The sequence below is a fragment of the Lissotriton helveticus genome, chromosome 1_1 (assembly GCF_964261635.1).
Source record: "Lissotriton helveticus chromosome 1_1, aLisHel1.1, whole genome shotgun sequence".
Lineage (NCBI taxonomy): Eukaryota > Metazoa > Chordata > Amphibia > Caudata > Salamandridae > Lissotriton > Lissotriton helveticus.
The window spans coordinates 1700299277-1700324320 of NC_136057.1; the positions used below are offsets into that span (position 1 = coordinate 1700299277).

General features: G+C 52.1%; 1 protein-coding gene across 5 annotated transcripts in view; it reads left to right on the forward strand.

The window, feature by feature from the left end:
- Positions 1-25044, forward strand: part of MYO1A (myosin IA) — a 388633-nt gene that overhangs the window by 187344 nt on the left and 176245 nt on the right. For all 5 annotated transcript variants that reach the window (XM_078689001.1, XM_078689003.1, XM_078689002.1 and 2 more), the window contains exon 11: positions 3769-3887. In XM_078689001.1, coding sequence (XP_078545127.1) covers positions 3769-3887 — 119 coding nt within the window. The remainder of the gene's footprint in view (positions 1-3768; positions 3888-25044) is intronic.

Sequence of the window (25044 nt, forward strand, 5' to 3'; positions counted from 1 at the left end):
GAGGTTGGTAGATGTTTTGTAAAGGCTCTGGGTGAAAGCGGTTGTATTACAATAAGGTATTTTGGTCTGTTATGCAGACTTCTGTTGATTTTGTTTGCTCTTGATACTCAAGTCTACAACTAGAAAGTGTATTTGTTCTCGACTTACGCTTCTAATTAATTTCAGACGAATACATACTTCATTCAGTTTTTAGGTCGAGCCGAGAGTTAGCACGCATGTTCTGCTCTGCGAGGCATGCTGTATCCACTATATGGGCATTGATCCAGCCTCTCGCTTCCCATTGGTTCTTTTGTATGTTTGTCTAAATACCCTTTCTTTCTGTGACATTTGTCCCTCTTTTCGGTGGGTGGTTCCTGTCCCTGGCAACAGGCCCCGTTACATGTGAAATTGCTCTTCTGTCTACTTTGTTTTGTTTTTGCACGGGAAGGCTCTCCTCACACACATCATACACCCTGTTACTGCTTTGTCTACACCCCCACCCTTTCATCTTCTTTCTTCCCCTGCCAGTCCGTGCCACCCTGGGGGACAGGAGGTGGATGGTAGGTGCGGGCCATTGAGCTTTGTTTATTAGGGTATACGTTTATTTAACTTTGCGGCCGCTTTGGGAGGACACGTGCCTTTTTTTTTGGTACATTAATTTCTTTGATGTTTGTATTTGAAAGTATACATTGTAATCTAAAGGGAAGTTTTTCCCTGTACTTATTCATGCGGCATGTATAGTTTTAGTATTTTACGAGTTTTGGGGCTTCACGGGCCCAAACACAGTACAGAGGTGGAGTTACGGTTGGAAGAAATATTTACCTATTTATTTTAGACAAACAACTGTTTTGGTCTTGTTTGAAGAAAACACCACTACTTACCTCCTTCAAAATGGACTGCGAACGTTATAAAGCTCAGCCACTGTTCTCTCACTACACTCTCTTCAAAGTTGTGATTGTTTAGCGCTTCACACGCTCCACAGCTGCTACCCTTCATTTAAATTGATGCTTTTTTGGTTGAAATTCTTAACACTATTCATGCAGCGTGGCACCCGCTTCACGGTAGCCGCAAGCATACAGGATGTAGGCACCATATCCTAAGTCTCCGAGTTCCAAAGTCCACAACCTGCACTAGATGAACGTGTAAAATGCTTCTGAAAAACAGCCATACAGATCGTTCTAATTTTAACACATTCAGTTAAAAACGTGTTTTATTTCTTTGATTTAGTTTCGTGTTTTTTGTAGAAAACACAGCTATTTAATTTTTTTTGCAATTAGACAGTTAATGCACTTTTACTATACCTATTCCATCGCTCAAGTTGTAATTGCAACTACAAGCAAAGCCACAATTATATTTGCAACGCGCATAGACCCAATTTAAATTCCCTAGAATTAAAGTCCTTTCTTTGAAATGCTTATCTAAGGTTATTGGTTTTGTGTAATTATAAAACAATTTTATATTTTTGGGTACTTTGGAAGCGAAGTGCATTGTGCTTATTTCTTTTAAAGAAAGAAACAAATAGCACTTTAATTACTCAAAATGCTAGCTTACCAATGTTCATGTTTGTGACTTTTACTTTACACATTTGAAAGGGAAAATCACAATAAGAAAGATGCACCTTTTATTGCTACTACGGCCGACTTTGATTCTTGAGAACCAAGGCTTGGATCTATTGGTCATTTCTCATCCTGTAGGCTATGGTACTTTACTTTATGTATTTCTGCTTAAAAACAACACAAATGCCGCATGTAACCATAATAACAATCATAACTGACATGCTAATGTAGTGCATCATATATTTCAAGTAGGCCCCTTTGAAAACAAAGCCAGCTTTCCTACGCCATGTGTGAACCCATCCTGGCGCTGCTTTGTTAGAAAAATTGTGAGGCAGACTTTTTCTTCAAAAGCGCTGAAGGTAGTTGAAAGATGAAAGGTACACCACAGTGACTGTAAAACACAGAAACAAATGTTTTCTCCATATTTCACTTTTATCAGATTGTGGTTTTGAACTGCAATCAGTATTACGCTTTATTTTTAGGTGTAAAATGTGTAAAAGGCGGAATGTTACTTTTTATATGTCTCAAAGAGAGTGTGTGTAGGTAACATATTAAAAGTACAAACGAAAGAATCCAATAAAAATAACATACTACCTTCAAATATAAAACCTTTTCGGGTAAAAAAATGGTTATACACGTACTAATTTAAAGGTGCAAATGTAATAAATTATAATATTCAATTATTCAGCCTTTCACGCAAAATATCAAATTGGGGGTATAAGCAGACAAGTGTGATCTTTTAGTTACAATCCAAACAGATTCACTGCTTATTAAACAAGCTCCCAGAAAACCTAGAAAAAAATGGTGTAGAGCAGCACAATGTCTTGGTACTAAAATGTGAATGTTAAAATGTCAACATATTGATGATTTCAACATTATTCATCACGTTCTTGTCCTGATGATGACCTGCTAAAGGACTATGGTCGAAACACCGTCAACGCCTTGCCTGGCAAAAAATCAGAGGAAGCATTGAATGTTTTTTGTTTTTGTGTATCATTTTCTCTTCTGATGCCTCTATTATTTTTTATGCCTACACCAAAGTTTGTCTTTGTTATTGACATATGTTTGTGTACTTTTAGGAGCATTTTCTGTATTGTCATGTATTTGTATGAAAATAATTTCTATTAAACAAAGAACTATTTTTGATACATTAAGGTACTATTTCATAATTTCTTTGATTATTGATATGAATCATTTCAAGTTACTAATGTTTGTATTTAATTAAGAATCTTACAGCCTGATTCATCATTCTCCCGTTTTGCGAGCCCCTAATAGCGATTCATAACGAATCGCTATTAAGGACTTGCAAATCGGGATTCATGTAGGAATTGCAATAAATATTGCGATTCCTACATGTTCCTTATTTGCGATTAGCTAATTGCTAATCGCAAATAAGGAATAACTCCCCATGCATTCCTATGGGCCTACAGGCCTACAGGCCCATAGGAATGCATGGGGAGTTATTCCTTATTTGCGATTAGCAATTAGCTAATCGCAAATAAGGATTCGATTTCAAGGGTGCAGGGGTGTCCAAAGGACACCCTGTAGCACCCCTGAAATGTAATCTACATTGGTGTTGCGCGCACACATGTCCAAAGGACATGTGTGTGTAACATGCAACTTAGAAAAATGCATTTAAATGCATTTTTCTAAGTTTTTGCTATTTACCGAGAGGTCTGACCTCTCGGTAAATAGCGGCCCAAAATTGCAATTTCGCAATTTTAAAATGCTTCATGAATTGCATTTAAGGAATCTCAAATAGAGATTCCTTAAATTCAATTCTTCGCAAATGTGCGAATTCTTAAATAGCGAATTTTGCATTTGGGATGATGAATCCCAAATGCAAAAATTGCACTCGCAAAAGGCAAGATTCTGAGAATCTTGCCCTTTGCGAGTGCAATTTAGCTTGATGAATCAGGCAGTTAACCATTGTAGCTCTCATATTGTTTATAAGCCCCAGGTTTGGGTGACAGGGCTGCCCCTGCTGGTTGTAATCTTTATATGCAAGCAGGCAGGAATTCAAAGTGTTCCAGGCCTCCTCTTGACAGTCACTGACATGGGCTTCCAAGAATACTCCAAACATACGGGTCCACCATTCGAAATGTATTAAAGAACCACCCACAGGGTATCAGATGTTCTGTACAGTCTGAGGAACTTAACAGAATGTTGGACTATATGAATGCTTCATATAGACTGTTTAACACATTGCTCACTGTTGCTTTTCCCTCCCTAGCCCTACAGGAAGTATGTGGGTTAATGGGGCTGGACCAGAATGACTTCGAAAACGCCCTTTGCTTCCGCAGCATGGAAGCCAAGGGTGACCGGGTGATCACCAGCCTGGATGCAACAAAGGTAAGACTGTGAGGTACCCTGACGTCATACCTGCCAACACCTCAACTGCTTCCACCTGCCCCCCCCCCTATATTTTCTCCACGCTCATCTTCGCCATTTTCTACTTTACTGCCCTTGTAAATTGCCCTATCACCCTTACACTTTTGAGTCTTTCTATAAATATCCTTGTGTTTTTTTTGCAAAGTATACCTCTACTGCAAGTCTTTACGACCATAACACTACGTTCCTTGTCCTATCGTTTTACCGTAATAGGTCTATATGAAACCCAATCTATAATCGCTGTGTCGCGGTGCTCCACACTTCCAGTTTCCCTGCTGATACCCCCTATATGATAGCATTCATCGTTGTTATCTGCTATGATTATTTTGTACTTCATACGTATGTTGTCAATTCCTTTGTAAATATACACTAGTACAGATAACAAGCATTGGGAAAGCAAGTATGTCTTGCCTGTGCATGATCTATTAGCTAGTTCAATGTTTTTAAGCCATGTTGTACAACAGCATGTTTGAAAGTAAAAAACAATAAAATGCTAGGATACAGCCAGCGTGGACCGCTTCATGGTGCTTTTTTAAAATGTATTTTCAAACATGCTGTAAAAAACAAAGTTGATAAAATCAATACATCTCGCATAAGCGAGACCTGTTAGCTTTGCCAATGCTTGTGTTTTTTAAGCAACTTGAAAGCAAGGGGCTTTGTCAATGATGTGGCGTTATGGCCAGGGATGCCAATTTTGGAACGGTGGAACCTGGTTTGAGTCCCGGCTTCAGCTCCACATCCTGTGATACGGGGCACATCAGTTAATTTCCCTGTGCCTCATAAATGAATGCTATCTTTTGCAATGTAACTGGTGATCACATAGAGTGCTGCAATGCCACTGGGCTGAGCTGGTACTGTATATAAACAAGCCATGGGCAACAGGCAACGGGACGAGAGGGACTGACGGGGCAATAAGCAATTGGACGGGGCAACAAGTAACAGGGCAAGAGGGATGACGGCAACAAGCAACAGAGCGGAAGTGAGAAAAAGAATGGACCACAATTCAAAATGTGCGAACATTCGTGACAAGAATTTTCAATTCTATTAAGGAAAAGGAGGCGAGGATTATGCTTTCTCATTTCTTTATTAGAAATGCTCAGCAGCCAATAAAACAGTAAAAAACTACAGTACCCATGAACACCAGGGTAACAACCATAGAGACTACAGTATAAAAGGCCATATAGACAGTCTCTCTTCCTCTTTCTTTGGTGAGGAAAAAACAGTTCAAATCAAAACAGGAAATCCAAACGAAGAACATCAGGAAGGAAGTCCACGAACGCAGGAAAAGTCCAAGCTGAACGAGGATACAGGCAATTGAAGAATACTGGAACCAGAAGTCCCTTGAAAATGAAGCGAAGCCAGGTGTAACAGAAAACCTCTACTTCGGGTCAGAACCTGAAACAAGCATTGAAAATGCAATAGGTCTCGCCTTTGATTAAGTTAAAGCCATTTGCTTTGCTAATGGTATTGTATAGCAAAGCAAATAGCTTTAACTTAATGAAAGCAGAGACCTATTGCAATTTTAAGGCTTGTTTCTGTCTGCTGACAGAATGGGACGTGGGTGCTGGTTGACTTACCTGCTGCTGCTTGCTGCAGTGTTCTCTGGATGCAGTCGGGCTACTGGGCTGTCCTCTGTCCAACGTCCGGCTGCGCAGTCTCCTGGCCTGCTGGGAGCCGCGTTTGTTGGCGGATGACCCCTTGTGGCTGGGTCACCGGTCGTCCCGGCCCATCTTCCTGTGGCTGGGCTGATCAGGAGGACGTGTTATTGATGCTGTGAGGCGACTCGGGACGGTCTTGGTGGTGCCCCTGGAGTTCCTGGCTGACCAGTGTGGTCTTTCCTGCATTGCGGCCATTCCACCCTGGTGGCACCTGGTCTTGTCTGATCTCCAATGTTAAGCAGCGTCGGGCTTGGTTTCTACCTGGATATGGGACCGTCTGGGGATGCCATGTGCTGCTGGCTTTTCATGTTTGCCAGGCACTGGCCTGATGGAGGGTCCTTGGCTGGAAGAAGGCACCAAGGGTAGAAGAGAGGCACAGGGGTGTCAGGATGCAGGGTGTACAGGCATGGTGCACCAAGGGCAGAAGGGAGGCATGGGGTGTCAGGATGCAGAGGGTACAGGCACAAAGGGCAGCAGGGAGGCACAGGGGAGGAGGATGCATGGGGTGCGGAAAGAAGGCCCCAATGGCAGCAGGGAGGTACAGGGGAGTCAGGATGCAGGGGGTACAGGAAGGAGGCACCAAGGGCAGAAGAGAGGCACAGGGGTGTCAGTGTGCAGGAGGTACAGGAAGAAGGCACCAAGGACAGCAGGGAGGCACATGGGTGAAAGATGCAGAGGGGGCAGGAAGGAGGCTCCAAGGGCAATTGGTGGGCACATGGTGAATAGATGCACAGGGTGCAGGAAGGGAGCACCAAGGGCAGCAGGGGGGGGGGGTACAGGGTTTTCAGGATGCAGGGGGTTCCGGAAGGAGGCACCAAGGCCGCAAGGAGGCACATGGGTGTCAGGATGCAGGGGGTACAGGAAAGCAACATCAAGCGCATCACGGACAGGGTGAAAGGATGAAAGGGGGACAGGAAGGAGGTACCAAGGGCAGCAGGGAGGAGGGACAGGGCAGAAAGGACGAACTTGGTAGAGGAAGGAGGCATCAAGGGCAGCAGGGAGGCACAATAGTGAAATGATGCACGGGGTAGAGGAAGGAAGCATCAAGGGCAGCAGGGAAGCACAAGGGTGAAAGCATGCAGGGGGTACAGCAAGGAGGCATTAAGGGCAGCAGGGAGGCACAGGGGTGAACAAGTGCACTGCGAACAGGAATGAGGTACCAAGGGCAGCAGGGAGAAACTGGGTGAAATGATGCAGGAAGGAGGCATCAAGGGCCGCAGGGATGCATGGAGATGAAGGATGCACGAGGAACAGGAAAGAAGCATCAAGGGTAGTAGAGGGTACAGGAAAGAGGCATCAATGGCAGCAGGGAGGCACAAGGGTGCAAGGATGCATGGGGTACAAGGAAGGACTCATCAAGGGCTGTAGAGGCGCACAGGATGAAAGGATGTAAGTGTTGCAAGGAAGGAGGCTTCAAGAGCAGCAAGGAAGCATTAGAGTACAGGGATGCAAGGGGTACAGGAATGAAGAAGAAGGGCAGCAGGGAGGCACTGGGGTGAAGGATCTATGAGGTACTACAAGGAGGTATGAAGGGCAGCAGGGGGGCATGGAAGTGAAGGATGCATGGGGTACAGCAAGGAGCCATCAAGGGCAGCAGGGGGGCACAGGGGTGAAGGATGCACGAGGTATAAGAAGGCAAAATCATGGACAGGGAGGAACAGGGGTGAGGGATGCACGGGGTTCAGGTAGGAGGCATCAAGGGCAGCAGGGAGGCAGGGGAGTGAGGGATGCATGGGGTTCAGGTAGGAGGCATCAAGGGCAGCAGGGAGGCAGGGGAGTGAGGGATGCACGGGGTTCAGGTAGGAGGTATCAAGGAGGCAGGGGAGTGAGGGATGCACAGTGTTCAGGTAAGAGGCATCAATGGCAGCAGGGAGGCAGGGGGGTGAGGGATGCACGGGGTTTAGGTATGAGGCATCAATGGCAGCAGGGAAGCAAGGGAGTGAGGGATGCACAGGTTTCAGGTATGAAGCATCAAGAGCAGCAGGGAGGCAGGTGAGTGAGGGATGCATGGGGTTCAGGTAGGAGGCATCAAGAGCAGCAGGGAGGCAGGGGAGTGAGGGATGCACGGGGTTTAGGTAGGAGGCATCAAGAGCAGCAGGGAGGCAGGGGAGTGAGGGATGCACGGGGTTTAGGTATGAGGCATCAATGGCAGCAGGGAAGCAAGGGAGTGAGGGATGCACAGTGTTCAGGTATGAAGCATCAAGAGCAGCAGGGAGGCAGGGCAGTGAGGTATGCATGGGGTTCAGGTAGGAGGCATCAAGAGCAGCAGGGAGGCAGGTGAGTGAGGGATGCATGGGGTTCAGGTAGGAGGCATCAAGGGCCGCAGGGAGGCAGGGGAGTGAGGGATGCATGGGGTTCAGGTAGGAGGCATCAATGGCAGCAGGGAGGCAAGGGAGTGAGGGATGCACGGGGTTTAGGTATGAGGCATCAATGGCAGCAGGGAGGCAGGGGAGTGAGGGATGCACGGGGTTTAGGTATGCACGGGGTTTAGGTATGAGGCATCAATGGCAGCAGGGAGGCAGGGGAGTGAGGGTTGCACGGGGTTCAGGTAGGAGGCATCAAGGGCAGCAGGGAGGCAGGGAAGTGAGGGTTGCATGGGGTTCAGGTAGGAGGCATCAAGGGCAGCAGGGAGGCAGGGGAGTGAGGGATGCATGGGGTTCAGGTAGGAGGCATCAATGGCAGCAGGGAGGCAGGGGAGTGAGGGATACATGGGGTTCAGGTAGGAGGCATCAAGGGCAGCAGGGAGGCAGGGGAGTGAGGGATGCATGGGGTTCAGGTAGGAGGCATCAATGGCAGCAGGGAGGCAGGGGGTGAGGGATGCACGGGGTTCAGGTAGGAGGCATCAATGGCAGCAGGGAGGCAGGGGAGTGAGGGATGCACAGGTTTCAGGTATGAAGCATCAAGAGCAGCAGGGAGGCAGGGGAGTGAGGGATGCACAGGTTCAGGTAGGAGGCATTAAGGGCAGCAGGGAGGCAGGGGAGGGAGGGATGCACAGGGTTCAGGTACGAAGCATCAATGGCAGCATGGAAGCAGTGGAGTGAGGGATGCACGGGTTCAGGTAGGAGGTATTAAGGGCAGCAGGGAGGCAGGGGAATGAGGGATGCACGGGGTTCAGGTAGGAGGAATCAATGGCAGCAGGGAGGCAGGGGTGAGGGATGCACAGGGTTTAAGTAGGAGGCATCAAGGGCAGCAGGGAGGCAGGGGAGTGAGGGATGCATGGGGTTCAGGTAGGAGGCATCAGTGGCAGCAGGGAGGCAGGGGGTGAGGGATGCACGGGGTTCAGGTAGGAGGCACCAATGGCAGCAGGGATGCAGGGGAGTGAGGGATGCACAGGTTTCAGGTATGAAGCATCAAGAGCAGCAGGGAGGCAGGGGAGTGAGGGATGCACAGGTTCAGGTAGGAGGCATTAAGGGCAGCAGGGAGGCAGGGGAGTGAGGGATGCACAGGGTTCAGGTACGAAGCATCAATGGCAGCATGGAGGCAGTGGAGTGAGGGATGCACGGGGTTCAGGTAGGAGGAATCAATGGCAGCAGGGATGCAGGGGTGAGGGATGCACGGGGTTTAAGTAGGAGGCATCAAGGGCAGCAGGGAGGCAGGGGAGTGAGGGATGCACGGGGTTCAGGTAGGAGGCATCAAGGGCAGCAGGGAGGCAGGGGAGTGAGGGATGCACAGGGTTCAGGTAGGAGGCGTCAAGGGCAGCAGGAAGGCAGGGGAGTGAGGGATGCACGGGGTTCAGGTAGGAGGCGTCAAGGGCAGCAGGGAGGCAGGGGAATGAGGTAAGCACTGGGTTCAGGTGGGAGGCATGAAGGGCAGCGGGGAGTGGGGGATGCACGGGGTTCAGGTAGGAGGCATTAAGGGCAGCAGGGAGGCAGGGGAATGAGGGATGCACGGGTTCAGGTAGGAGGTATTAAGGGCAGCAGGGAGGCAGGGGAGTGAGGGATGCACGGGGTTCAGGTAGGAGAAATCAATGGCAGCTGGGAGGTAGGGGTGAGGGATGCACGGGGTTTAAGTAGGAGGCATCAAGGGCAGCAGGGAGGCAGGGGAGTGAGGGATGCACGGGGTTCAGGTAGGAGGCATCAAGGGCAGAAGGGAGGCAGGGGAGTGAGGGATGCACGGGGTTCAGGTAGGAGGCATCAAGGGCAGCAGGGAGGCAGGGGTGAGGGATGCACGGGGTTTAAGTAGGAGGCATCAAGGGCACCAGGGAGGCAGGGGAGTGAGGTAAGCACAGGGTTCAGGTAGGAGGCGTCAAGGGCAGCAGGGAGGCAGGGGAGTGAGGGATGCACGGGGTTCAGGTAGGAGGCGTCAATGGCAGCAGGGAGGCAGGGGAGTGAGGTAAGCACTGGGTTCAGGTAGGAGGCATGAAGGGCAGCGGGGAGTGGGGGATGCACGGGGTTCAGGTAGGAGGCATCAATGGCAGCGGGGAGTGGGGGATGCACGGGGTTCAGGTAGGAGGCATTAAGGGCAGCAGGGAGGCAGGGGAGTGAGGGATGCACGGGTTCAGGTAGGAGGTAATAAGGGCAGCAGGGAGGCAGGGGAGTGAGGGATGCACGGGGTTCAGGTAGGAGGAATCAAGGGCAGCAGGGAGGCAGGGGAGTGAGGGATGCACGGGGTTCAGGTAGGAGGCATCAAGGGCAGCAGGGAGGCAGGGGAGTGAGGGATGCACGGGGTTCAGGTAGGAGGCATCAAGGGCAGCAGGGAGGCAGGGGAGTGAGGGATGCACGGGGTTCAGGTAGGAAGCGTCAAGGGCAGCAGGGAGGCAGGGGAGTGAGGTAAGCACTGGGTTCAGGTAGGAGGCATCAATGACAGCAGGGAGGCAGGGGAGTGAGGGATGCACGGGGTTCAGGTAGGAGGCATCAAGAGCAGCAGGGAGGCAGGGGAGTGAGGGATGCACAGGGTTCAGGTAGGAGGCATCAAGGGCAGCAGGGAGGCAGGGGAGTGAGGGATGCATGGGGTTCGGGTAGGAGGCATCAAGGGCAGCAGGGAGGCAGGGGGTGAGGGATGCACGGGGTTCAGGTAGGAGGCATCAATGGCAGCAGGGAAGCAAGGGAGTGAGGGATGCACAGGTTTCAGGTATGAAGCATCAAGAGCAGCAGGGAGGCAGGGGAGTGAGGGATGCACAGGTTCAGGTAGGAGGCATCAAGAGCAGCAGGGAGGCAGGAGAGTGAGGGATGCACAGGTTTCAGGTATGAAGCCTCAAGGGCAGCAGGGAGGCAGGGGAGTGAGGGATGTACGGGGTTCAGGTAGGAGGCATCAAGGGCAGCAGGGAGGCAGGGGAGTGAGGGATGCACAGGGTTCAGGTAGGAGGCGTCAAGGGCAGCAGGGAGGCAGGGGAGTGAGGGATGCATGGGGTTCAGGTAGGAGGCATCAAGGGCAGCAGGGAGGCAGGGGAGTGATGGATGCATGGGGTTCAGGTAGGAGGAATCAAGGGCAGCAGGGAGGCAGGGGAATGAGGGATGCACAGTGTTCAGGTAGGAGGCATCAATGGCAGCAGGGAGGCAGGGGGTGAGGGATGCACGGGGTTCAGGTAGGAGGCATCAATGGCAGCAGGGAAGCAGGGGAGTGAGGGATGCACAGGTTTCAGGTATGAAGCATCAAGAGCAGCACGGAGGCAGGGGTGAGGGATGCACAGGTTCAGGTAGGAGGCATCAAGAGCAGCAGGGAGGCAGGGGAGTGAGGGATGCACAGGTTTCAGGTATGAAGCATCAAGGGCAGCAGGGAGGCAGGGGAGTGAGGGATGCACAGGGTTCAGGTACGAAGCATCAATGGCAGCATGGAGGCAGTGGAGTGAGGGATGCACGGGTTCAGGTAGGAGGTATTAAGGGCAGCAGGGAGGCAGGGGAGTGAGGGATGCACGGGGTTCAGGTAGGAGGCATCAAGGGCAGCAGGGAGGCAGGGGAGTGAGGGATGCATGGGGTTCAGGTAGGAGGCATCAAGAGCACCAGGGAGGCAGGGGAGTGAGGGACGCACGGGGTTCAGGTAGGAGCATCAAGAGCAGCAGGGAGGCAGGGGAGTGAGGGATGCACAGGTTCAGGTAGGAGGCATCAAGAGCAGCAGGGAGGCAGGGGAGTGAGGGATGCACAGGTTTCAGGTATGAAGCATCAAGGGCAGCAGGGAGGCAGGGGAGTGAGGGATGCACAGGGTTCAGGTACGAAGCATCAATGGCAGCAGGGAGGCAGGGGAGTGAGGGATGCATGGGGTTCAGGTAGGAGGCATCAAGGGCAGCAGGGAGGCAGGGGAGTGAGGGATGCACGGGGTTCAGGTAGGAGGCATCAAAGGCAACAGGGAGGCAGGGGAGTGAGGGATGCACAGGGTTCAGGTAGGAGGCGTCAAGGGCAGCAGGGAGGCAGGGGAGTGAGGGATGCACGGGGTTCAGGTAGGAGGCGTCAAGGGCAGCAGGGAGGCAGGGGAGTGAGGGATGCACAGGGTTCAGGTAGGAGGCATGAAAGGCAGCGGGGAGTGAGGGATGCACGGGGTTCAGGTAGGAGGCATCAATGGCAGCGGGGAGTGGGGGATGCACGGGGTTCAGGTAGGAGGCATTAAGGGCAGCAGGGAGGCAGGGGTGAGGGATGCACGGGGTTTAAGTAGGAGGCATCAAGGGCACCAGGGAGGCAGGGGAGTGAGGGACGCACGGGGTTCAGGTAGGAGGCATCAAGGGCAGCAGGGAGGCAGGGGAGTGAGGGATGCACGGGTTCAGGTAGGAGGCATCAAGGGCAGCAGGGAGGCAGGGGAGTGAGGGATGCACAGGGTTCAGGTAGGAGGCGTCAAGGGCAGCAGGGAGGCAGGGGAGTGAGGGATGCACGGGGTTCAGGTAGGAGGCGTCAATGGCAGCAGGGAGGCAGGGGAGTGAGGTAAGCACTGGGTTCAGGTAGGAGGCATGAAGGGCAGCGGGGAGTGGGGGATGCACGGGGTTCAGGTAGGAGGCATCAATGGCAGCGGGGAGTGGGGGATGCACGGGGTTCAGGTAGGAGGCATTAAGGGCAGCAGGGAGGCAGGGGTGAGGGATGCACGGGGTTTAAGTAGGAGGCATCAAGGGCACCAGGGAGGCAGGGGAGTGAGGGACGCACGGGGTTCAGGTAGGAGGCATCAAGGGCAGCAGGGAGGCAGGGGAGTGAGGGATACACAGGGTTCAGGTAGGAGGCGTCAAGGGCAGCAGGGAGGCAGGGGAGTGAGGGATGCATGGGGTTCAGGTAGGAGGCATCAATGGCAGCAGGGAGGCAGGGGAGTGAGGTAAGCACTGGGTTCAGGTTGGAGGCATGAAGGGCAGCGGGGAGTGGGGGATGCACGGGGTTCAGGTAGGAGGCATCAATGGCAGCGGGGAGTGGGGGATGCACGGGGTTCAGGTAGGAGGCATTAAGGGCAGCAGGGAGGCACAGGAGTTAAGAGAGGAAACAGGGGCCGCCAGGGGCACTGGGTATGCACATGGTACAGAGATTCAACAAGGGCAGAGATGAAGTATGAAGGGCGTTGAGGAGGCACAGGGGGCAGCAGTGAGGCCTGGGCCTATAATCTAGGCAGAGGAGTGGAAGGGGTGTGAGGTTGCACGGGGAACGGAACAGCTCCGATGGGAATCACAAGTGACCAACTACAAATACCTGATACTGGATCCATTGACTGTCACGTGTGTTTCTGGAGATCCACTCGGCTGCTATGGTGACAGCGCCTGCCGAGACTGGAAGTGCTTATTGTTGCCTCCTTGCATCTGCCGGTCTCAGTTGTCATCTTATTTTTAACAGTAAAGATGCCCCTTGTTTTCTCTGCTGAGCATAGGGGGTCCGTTGTTAGACATTCTTCTGTCAGGGTGGATTCAAGTAGCAACTTTTTGCAAGTCATCAATTGGAACTTTCACCGGGAAGGAGGTCTGGTGGCGAGAGGCAGCACAAACGGGGCACATGCTAATAGGACCAGTGGATCCACAGTCAAAGAGAGTGAAGATCAGACGGAGAGGTGAGGGGGCAGCAGTGGAGAGCCAGAAGAAAAGAGAATAAATTTCAGAAACAAAATGGAAGGCTGAGTAGAGGGTCAGGGGCGTAAGGCAACAGCTCGATCAGAGGTACAGGGACAGGGTAATGATATTAAAGAGCAATAGGTTTGGACGGAGGGTAACATACAGTTCTATTCTAGGCTGGCAACCAATTTAAACCGGGTGGTGGAGGGATGGGGTGGACGGCTGTCAGATTTTAAGGACAACTAAGAGCCGTCTAAATGATTTACATTGATCCTGGATTAACTAAAAATCAGACCCGGCCTTCCTAGACCGACGTTGGGCACCCATGTCTTATCCAGCTACAGAGTAAGGCTGGTTATATTCGAGAAAATAAAAAGCAGCGTTAGACTTTCAAGTCTGAAACCATTTTACAATTAGTCTTCTAAGGCACAATGGTTTATAAGACCATATGGTTCCCCTCCAGAGACAGTGGTTGTCTGCAAGCGAAGCTGCGCATTCCTGTGACAAAGACTTCAAATACGAGCAATCGGTAGCGATGGCGGCACAAAGAGGCCTCTGTGGGGGGATGCAGGCCATGTAAAGAGCTGCTAAATTACAGCGTATCAAACCCGCAGGATGCAGGAACTGAACTAATGATAGCTTTTAACCTAACAGTTTGTTAATCACATTTGATTTTGATGGCGAGAATGTTTCCCCTATCGGTTTGTGAGACAATCTTTCAGGTTTTCCTAGTGCTTTGTTTGACCTCACTTTGAAGTTCTGTATCAGAGCACATTCCCTTATTAGCCACTATACCCAGATCCCCCCATTACATACTTCGAGTCTGTGGGATTCACGGCATTAGCAGAGGGTCCTCTTAAAAAGTAAAATAAAGGAGGACCTGAGAGTCATGGAGGGAGCAGAGCTGAAGACACCCGTGAGCGCTCAAATGACGCTGCTTCCCTTTACCAAGGAGGCCATGCAATACAGCAATGGAGCCAAGTACTGTAGCTCGGGAAACAAATACTGTCTGCAGATCGGGTTCAGCTGCCTCCTTCTCTATGGCCTGCTGTGGAGAGACAAGCATGCAGGAACACGCCACAGCTCCCTCCATGATCCGCCGGCCTAAAGGTCTTGGAAAGTGACTGGTAGGGCAGGTGTATCGGCTAACTCACCTTCACGAGACAGCAGGCTCCGGCGCTGGGCCGCATCTGAGGCGCACCGAGCTCGTGCCTGCGGTGGGGCAGCACGGACGGCAATCTCCGTGAAGGCCCAGAGCAGCTCCCAACAGCCACCGTCATGTCCCTTCTGCAGGCAAGAGACATTGAGTCCGGAAGGCAAACAGCACGTCAGGTTGCAGGCCCTGCTGCGAACGCGCAGTCCCTGACGCACACCCGGTCCCATCAACTGCGTATGATGGCAAGGCATGAAGGCCAAAGTTCACACTGCTACATTTTTTTTTTTAGCATTACCAGCTCGGCTGTCTGAGAATAAAAACAAGAATGAAACGAACCGGACTCCGGAGGTGTGGGGGGAGGTGGGGCCTTGCTGCTCCGGGGTTTTTCACTGCTCAGTGCCCAGCAGCCGGCCTGGTTCCTCCTCTGTGGCGATGCCTCGCTCCTACCTCCGACGCAGCTTCCCCCTGACGGTCTCGGACCTGTCCCCAGTGGCCGGCTGTGGAATTGCAGCCCCTGCGCCAGCAGCAGCACGCGTTCGGAGCCAGGAAGGGAGCACGCGCACGCTGACAATCTGCGCGTTCACATTCCACAATCTGCGCGTGGCCCGGTCTGTACTCCCTTGCAAGCCGTCACGGTGACAATACATTTTGCTGGCGGGAGCGCTTCGCGCTCCAACACCAGATAAAGAATTGAAAGGCCAGCCCTCAAGAAATCGCAAAACAATGGAAACATCCCATAAAGAGACGTATTTAGGACAAGGGGGCTTCGCCAGACGGATACCTTTAAGCAACTTGGCAATCAGAGGATGTTCACCCGCAGGCTTACCATCAATATGAATATGACCCGCTGAAATGGCGGAACGGAAATTGTTGACAGTCCGATATGCCAAACCGGAAGAAGCAAGAGAGGCCAAAAAATTAATGATCATGGAGACATCCGCTGAAGTGGGATCAACCTCCCGTTGAGCTCACCAGTCACACCATCGCTTCCAAGACCCCTTGTAGCGTTTGTGAGTATTGGGAGACCAGGCCTCACTAATGAAATTGGAAGTGTCTCGAGAAAGGCCTTGGACCGAACAGCGGTCCCCGAAATCTGCCACGCCAACAGATGAAGATTGTCGGATAGAATCAGGGGATGCGGAGTGCCAAGAGGATCCAACAAGAGATTCCACTTCTGGGGAAGAAGGAGCGGCACTGCACAACATATTTCCAGGAGAACTGGGAACCACGCTTGACCCCTCCACAGAGGAGCAATCAGAAACAATTCGGAGCGATAACGTTTCATGCATGCCAAGACTCTGGGAATCATCATGAACGGGGGAAAGGCATAGCATAGGCTCGACGGCCAAGTCTGCAGAAAGGCATCCGTTGCCAGGGCTTCCGGATCCGGCCTCCAACTGAAGAACAGCGGGAGCTGAGAATTGAGGCGAGAGGCAAACAGGATGATCTGACACTGGCCCCAGAGCCGGAGGAGAACACGGAACACGCGAGAATGAAGCCTCCAATCGCTGAAGTCCCGAAGATGTCGCGAATTCCAATCCGCAATCTGATTGTTGCGGCGGGGAGGATATTCTGCAATAACCGTGATCTTGTGTTGCAGACAAAAATGCCAAAAATCCTTGGCTATTTCCGCCAATATCCTCGACCTCGTGCCGCCCGATTTGTTGACAGCGAACCGCCGAGATGTTGTCCATGCGGAGAAGTTTGCAGCAATTGGATTGAAGAGGAGAGAAACAACGGATCACAAACGACCCTGCCAGAAGTTCTAGGCAATTGATGTGGAGAGATAACTCCTGGGGAGACCATCGACCCCCCGTCGAGACAGGACCTCACCGGGCTCCCCAGCCCCACAGACTGGCATTGGACTCTACCACTAGTTCTGGCGACGCACCGAATAGGGCTTGTCCATTCCAGGCATCCATGTGGTCTAACCACCACTGCATCTCCCACCTTGCTTCCTCTGAAAGAGGAATCTGATCCAAGTAGCGGAGGCCTTTTTGGAGATGACGTATCTTCAATCGCTGAAGCGCTCTGTAATGTAGGGGACCTGGGAAGATCGCCTAAATGGAGGACGCCAAGAGACCCACAACTCGTGCTAACGATCTCAATGACACAGTCTGTTTGGAAATAACCGAAGTCAGTTCCCTCTTGATATACCAAATCTTTTGACTGGGTAAAAGAAGTTGACACGAAAGTGAATTGACCTTGAAGCCCAGAAAGTCTATCACCTGTGTTGGAGCCAAGACAGATTTCTGAACGTTCACCAGAACCCCCAGAGATTGTAAGAGGTCGATGGACCACTCCAGATGAGGCAGGGGTTTGAGCGGACAATCTGCCATAATCAGAATGTCGTCCAAGTAAATAATCAGGCGAACACCCCGAGTGCGTAAGTGTTCCACGACAGGCCTCAGAAGTTTCGTGAAGCATCAAGGTGCAGACGAGAGGCCGACGGGAGAACCAGATACTCGAACCAAGTCCCCCGCCACTGGAATTGAAGGAATCGACGATGAGGACCGAAGACGAGAATCGACAAGTATGCGTCTTTGAGATCGATACGAATCCTCCAATCCCCTTCTCGCAGAAGATCTCGCAACAGATGGATCCCCTCCATCTTGAAATGACTGTAAACGACCCCTCCGTTGAACTCCTTCAGACTGAGAACTAGGCGGGACCCGCCCCCTTTCTTCTCGACCAGAAACACCGTGCTGACGAACCCATGGGAATGACGGACCGTTTGAACTATCACCCCCTTCCTGAGGAGTGAATTTATTTCTACCGAAATGAAGTCCTGATCTTGAAGGGAAAAAGTAAGAGGAGTGGGAGGGTGGGTTTGAGGGTGGGGGTAGGTAAAATTCTATTCTGTACCCTTGAACAGTTTCTAGCACCCAAGCATCGTTAGAGATCAGGCGCCAATTGTTTAGAAAATACTGAATCCTGCCCCCTAGAACCACATCGCAAGCAGGAATCAGGCTCACCTGAAGTGTTGGAATCCTGGTAGCCACCTTGGTTTCCACCGGAACGTCCTTTTTAGGTCTCGCCTGTCGATGCGCATGCGCATCGAGCTTGCGAGACTATTGCGGCTTAACCACTCTTTAACTAACAAGCAAGGAATCGTGGCGATTTCTTGCAGTGCCCGTGACTTTTAAGCTCAATGCGCATGTGCATTGAGCTTAAAAGCGCGTGCACATCAGTTCCCTCAGCCGCAATCGCCGTCTGTTCCCTCAGCCGCATTCCTCCGACACCTTTTGAAGTGAAGCTTAGCTTCACTTCAAAGGCCCCGGCTTCTTCACACCCACATGCCGCTCTCCCCGCTCCGCCCCCTCCCGCGTCTTCACACGTCTCACGGCCGGCAGGCCGTCTCGTATTTCTCCTCCCTCCCTCGCCTCCCTCCCTCAGCACGGGTACAGTCGGGACCACTCTGTGCGCTTGCTTTTGGATTTCGCAGCACTTTCCCAGTTGCCTTATTAGCCACCCGGGGTGTCACCAAAGTGCCTTGATTAATGCCGTGGCAGTGGAGAGGGGTGCCCCTGCTGTCACAAAGTGAATCACATTTTTCAACTTCTCGCCCCAATAGTTCCGCTCCCCAGCCTCTCTCCTGCCCGTCACTTTCCACCCTCGTTGCACTAAAAGCGAAAGTAAGTAAAAGCGCCTCGTTTAACAAAGCCCTTTACTTCCTGACCAAGAGAATGCCCGAAAATACAGGTATTTCAATGCAGGCTAGTCATGTCTTGCTCCCAGCACACAGTGTGCTCCTAAACATACATCTCTTCTTTGCTGCTCCTAAGTGTCTATCAGCGTCTATACCCTATGTCTTTGCACCCCTCCCTCCCCTGCACACCATCCCACACGGTCCCCAACTACCCCCAAAACATTTTAACCTCAGTCTGCCACACTTCCTCTCTCTCTGAGCCTGTCTCTTCTGCTATCCCAGAACTCGCGAACAGGCTCCTCTCCCCATGAGTCTTTCCCACTGCCCTCCCTACTTGAGGCCCTCAGTTCATCTCTTCCTCTCCTCCTGCAAAACTTTCAGGTGAGTTGTATCTCTCCCTGCCATTTGCTCTGGCCCCTCCCACCTGTCCATCAACCTTCCGGTGCCCTGGTGCTGCAGTCATAGCTAACTCTTGCATCGGCTCTTGCTGGCTATCGGCTTATTGCTAAATTAGCCACCTCTTTCTTCATTCAACCCTCAATTCCGTCATGATGTGGACCTGTTTCACCCTCACACAATCTGCCCTCTCTTGCCCTCGGTGCCTTTCAGTTACTCTCAATGTCCCAGTCATTTAACTCCTTAACACATACGTAAAAATAATTGCCATTTATAACGCCAATAGCGCCAACAAATACAGACATACGACATAAGTAAAACACATTGACCTTTACATGCACAGCCACTGAAAATGAATTTGCATTATTTCTGCAAGTGTTTTTTTTATGCCGTTAGGAAATATTTATTTATATTTACGTTTCCACGCCGTTGTTGGGTATAAGTTCCAGGAACCGAGCTGATACTAACTTTTAGTATTAACTTTCGATGAAGTACATCTGCTGCTTTGAAGTTTTTTTAATTTTTTTTTTTTTTTTTACCTGAGTCCAGTATTTTTTTTAAGCTTTCTGGTCGTGTCTCATATCCTGAAGAATACCACATTTTTCCAGTTGGTAATTTTTATTTAATGCGGTGTGATGGGAAGAATCATTTGTCTCTTTAATGAGTAAAGAGTGCCAGACCCATTTAAAGAAGTTATTGCCGAGTAGATATATTAATCAATTGGCTGTGAGCCTACAAAAACATGACATCCACCGCATCCACCACCACCGCATCCACCACCACCACCACACCCACCACCACTACATCCACCACCACATCCACTACAACCACCACCGCATCCACTACAACCACCACCGCATCCACCGCATCCACCACATCCACCGCATCCACCACCACATCCACCGCATCCACCACCACATCCACCACATCCACCATCACATCCACCACCACCACCACATCCACCCTCACCTCCACATCCACCATGACATCCACCGCCACATCCACCACCACATCCACCACCGCCACATCCACCACCACCACATCCACCACCACTTCCACCGCATCCACCACCACCGCATCCACCACCACCACATCCACCACCACTTCCACCACCACTACATCCACCACCACATCCACCACAACCACCACCCCATCCACCACCACCACCGCATCCACCACCACCACCCCATCCACCATCACCACATCCACTGCATCCACCACCACCGCATCCACCACCACATCCACCATCACCTCCACATCCACCATGACATCCACCGCCACATCCACCACCACCACATCCACCACCACCACATCCAACACCACCGCATCCACCACCACACCCACCACCACTACATCCACCACCACATCCACCCCATCCACCACCCCATCCACCACCACATCCACCACCACATCCACCACCACATCCACCATCACCTCCACCACCATCACGTCCACCACCGCCACATCCACCACCACATCCACCACCACTTCCACCACCACCACCGCATCCACCACCACCACCGCATCCACCACCACCACCCCCACCACCACTACATCCACCACCACATCCACCACAACCACCATCCCATCCACCACCACAGCATCCACCACCACCACCGCATCCACCACCACATCCACCACCACCGCATCCACCATCACATACACCACTACCACCACATCCACCATCACCACCACCACCACATCCACCGCATCCACCACCACCGCATCCACCACCACCGCATCCACCACCACACCCACCACCACTACATCCACCATCACATCCACCACATCCACCATCACCTCCACATCCACCATGACATCCACCACCACCACATCCACCACCACCGCATCCACCACCACCACCACCCCCACCACCACTACATCCACCACCACATCCACTACAACCACCACCCCATCCATCACCGCATCCACCACATCCACCGCATCCACCACATCCACCGCATCCACCACATCCACCGCATCCACCACATCCACCGCATCCACCACATCCACCGTATCCACCACCACATCCACCACCACATCAACCATCACCACCACATCCACCATCACATCCACCACCACCACCACATCCACCACCACATCCACCATCACCTCCACATCCACCATGACATCCACCGCCACATCCACCACCACATCCACCACCACCACATCCACCACCACTTCCATCCACCACATCCACCACCACTTCCACCACTACATCCACCACCACATCCACCACAACCACCACCCCATCCACCACCGCATCCACCACCACCACCGCATCCACCACCACCGCATCCACCACCACCGCATCCACCACCACATCCACCACCACATCCACCATCACCACCACATCCACATCCACCATCACCTCCACATCCACCATGGCATCCACCACCACATCCACCACCACCACATCCAACACCACCGCATCCACCACCACCACCGCATCCACCACCACCACCGCATCCACCACCACCACCACACCCACCACCACATCCACCACACCCACCACCACATCCACCACCACAACCACCACCCCATCCACCACCACCACCACATCCACCATCACCTCCACATCCACCATCACCTCCACATCCACCACCACATCCACCACCACATCCACCACATCCACCACCATCACATCCACCACCGCCACATCCACCACCACCACCGCATCCACCACCACCACCGCATCCACCACCACCACCACCACTACATCCACCACCACATCCATCACCCCATCCACCACCACCACCGCATCCACCACCACATCCACCGCATCCACCACCACCGCATCCACCACCACATCCACCATCACCACCACATCCACCATCACATCCACCACCACCACCACCACCACATCCACCATCACCTCCACCACCACTACCACCACCACATCCACCATCACCTCCACATCCACCATGACATCCACCACCACCGCACCCACCACCACTACATCTACCACCACATCCACTACAACCACCACCCCATCCACCACCACCACATCCGCCGTATCCACCACCTCATCCACCACCACATCCGCCATCACCACCACATCCACCATCACATCCACCATCACATCCACCACCACCACCACATCCACCACCACATCCACCATCACCTCCACATCCACCATGACATCCACCACATCCACCACCACCACCACCACCACATCCACCACCGCCACATCCACCACCGCCACATCCACCACCACCACATCCACCACCACTTCCACCACCACCGCATCCACCACTACCACATCCACCACCACCGCATCCACCACCACTACATCCACCGCATCCACCACCACATCCACCACCACATCCACCGCATCCACCACTTCCACCGCATCCACCACTTCCACCGCATCCACCACCACCGCATCCACCACCACCACATCCACCGCCACCACATCCACCACCGCATCCACCACCGCATCCACCACCACATCCACCACCGCATCCACCACCGCATCCACCACCTCATCCACCACCGCATCCACCACCACCACATCCACCATACCCAACACCATCACTTCCACCACCACATCCACAACCACCGCATCCACCACCACCACATCCACCACCACCACCACCACATCCACCACCACCACATCCACCACATCACCACCACATCCACCACATCACCACCACATCCACCACATCACCACCACATCCACCACCTCCACCACCCCCACATCCACCAACACATCCACCCCCACATCCACCACCATCACCACCACATCCACCATCACCACCACCACCACATCCACCACCACCATATCCCCCAGATCCACTCACCCTCAACACCTCACCCTCAACCCCTCACCCTCACTCACCCTCACCCTCACTCACCCTCAACCCCTCACCCTCAACCCCTCACCCTCAACCCCTCACCCTCACTCACCCTCACAACACATATTGTGTTACAATAGGTGTCACATTTGCGAAAGATAAAACTATCTAGAGATGTAGCATAACGACCAGAGCTGCCATATAAGTCACGTAAATACAAAACATGTTGCATTCCAAATGCTATAGGTGTCACTCATCCATTTGCAAAACGAAAAATGTCAAACTCTTCTATTGCGAGACCTATTGCATTTTCAATGCTTGTTTATACTGTCCTCTCCCTTTGCGAGAGGGATAGAAATTGGAGCGGGTATTGTAGCCGGTATCCTGACCACTGCCTCTTTGGGACTGGTACCCTCTCTGGGAAGGTTGTTGAGATCCACGGCCGAACGAGCGTCCCCTGTGTCGTCCGGCCCTGGCAAAAACCGGACGAAACGCGCGCCTCAAGGAAGCCTGAGCTTTATCCAAACCACTGAAGGTGGCCACAAATTTAGTGAGTTCCTTTAAAAAGGGCTGACCAAACAGAAGACCTTGAGCCGCAGGACCAGATTCCGAGGAGAAGAGTTCAGCCAACTTCGGATCTAGTTTGAGAAGGATTGAACGGCGCCTCTCACACGAAACCGCACAGTTGGCATTACCCAACTGGCAAATAGCTCTTTGTGCCCACTCAATAAGTTCATCCGGGTCCACAAGGGCCGACGATTCCTTGGCCAGAAACCCAAGATCCAGGATTTTGATGAGAGGACCCAATAAATCAAGAAGCTTGTCTTGACAGGAGCGCCAAGACCTGTCCAGACCCTTTTTCGGATCCTTGGCGTACTTTTTTAGATAGGTGACCATCGTGGGGTCAACTTCTGGAGTCTCCGCCAGGTGGTGCGAGCGAGATCCGGACGAGGGCATTCGGACCGAAGTCGAGCCCTGACATCTTTTTCAAAAGGGTGGCGTATGTGTGCCTGGACATACTCCGCCACAGCAGGAGAGGGTAGCCAAGAAGTGGAGTGAGGGTGAACAATATCCGACGGATAAAAAGTCAGCACGGGAGGGTGTGTCGGGGCATCCACGAAATGTTCTATACAGACCTTCTTCCGAGGGGGAGGGTCATCATGATCTGAAGACGAAGAAGAATGCGTGTCATCGGTATCAGTAGGAGGAGGGGCGGCTGACAACGCACCCACAGTGGACTTGGATTTATCAGACGCCAAACTCTTAGCCAACCTCTGAAAATCAGACTTGTGAGGATTGACAGGGGATTTAGAGGACTTACGTGCAGCAGGCAACCAACCTTGTTGTTGAGCATACTGATGCAAATGGCGCTTCAAAGGATTAATGGCACACACAAGTGCCTTATTCATGGAGTGCTGTACACCTTGGTCTAAAGCCTCCACTAAATCATGCTCCAAAGAGCCAGAGGCATCCTCCTCATAGTAGTAGTCATCATCTTTGTAATAATCCTCCATGTTACACAGCGTGTAAAATTAATGCCCACAAGAGCGACTAAATTAAGCGTGGCCAAAGGCACAATGCAGGGGGAGTGACAAAAACCCCACAGTAAGCCAGCAATACAGGCAAACCTGCACACAGTAATTAATTAAATGTGGAGGGAGGGCTTGCTGCTAAAGAAAAAACGCACTCTAGGCAAAGCCTATGCTTATTGTACAGCCCAATGCTATTCTGTGAGCAAAAGGCGTAAATAGGGTAATCCTCGAGGCTGTGGGCACTGCCGTATTGAAAACGACCTTCAAACGCTCCCAGCGCTGTGGCTACACAGTATCCAAGCCGGGAAATGGCCGCCGCGCATGCGCGGTAACGGCCGCCTCAGGACACAAAATAGAAGAGCTCGCGCACCCAGCGCGCTAGCCTTCTAAACCCCGTCTCCCGCTCCACAATTGAAAGGAAACGTGGGCGACAAGCGCCCAGTTTAAAGGCAGGTGAGCCCATGCTCCCTACAAGCGCCCGCAGAAGCGGCGAAAAGAACCACACGGCAACAAAGTAACGAGCCGGGAAAGACAACAAAGCGCGTGAGACGCGAAATGCAGCGCGAGTGGAAGCGCTAACTAAAGCTAAGCAAATAAGCAGTTCACAATCATGAAAAGGCAATACAACAGTAGATAAGAAGTCAAAAATACTTAACTGGCTGCGGAGCAGCAAAGAAAGAGGAAGAGAGACTGTCTATATGGCCTTTTATACTGTAATCTCTATGGTTGTTACCCTGGTGTTCATGGGTACTGTAGTTTTTTTTTACTGTTTTATTGGCTGCTGAGCCTTTCTAATAAAGAAATGAGAAAGCATAATCGGAGCCTCCTGTCCTGACATAGAATTCGAGCGCAGCGCAGTAGAGAAATAAACAAGAAGAGAAAGTGAAAACGGACCTTCTGGCCAATGAGAAGCATGGACATGAGAGTGACGACGAAGTTAACTAAAGTTAAGTCGTCAGGGCTGCAAGCCCCCTTTTAAGTTGAA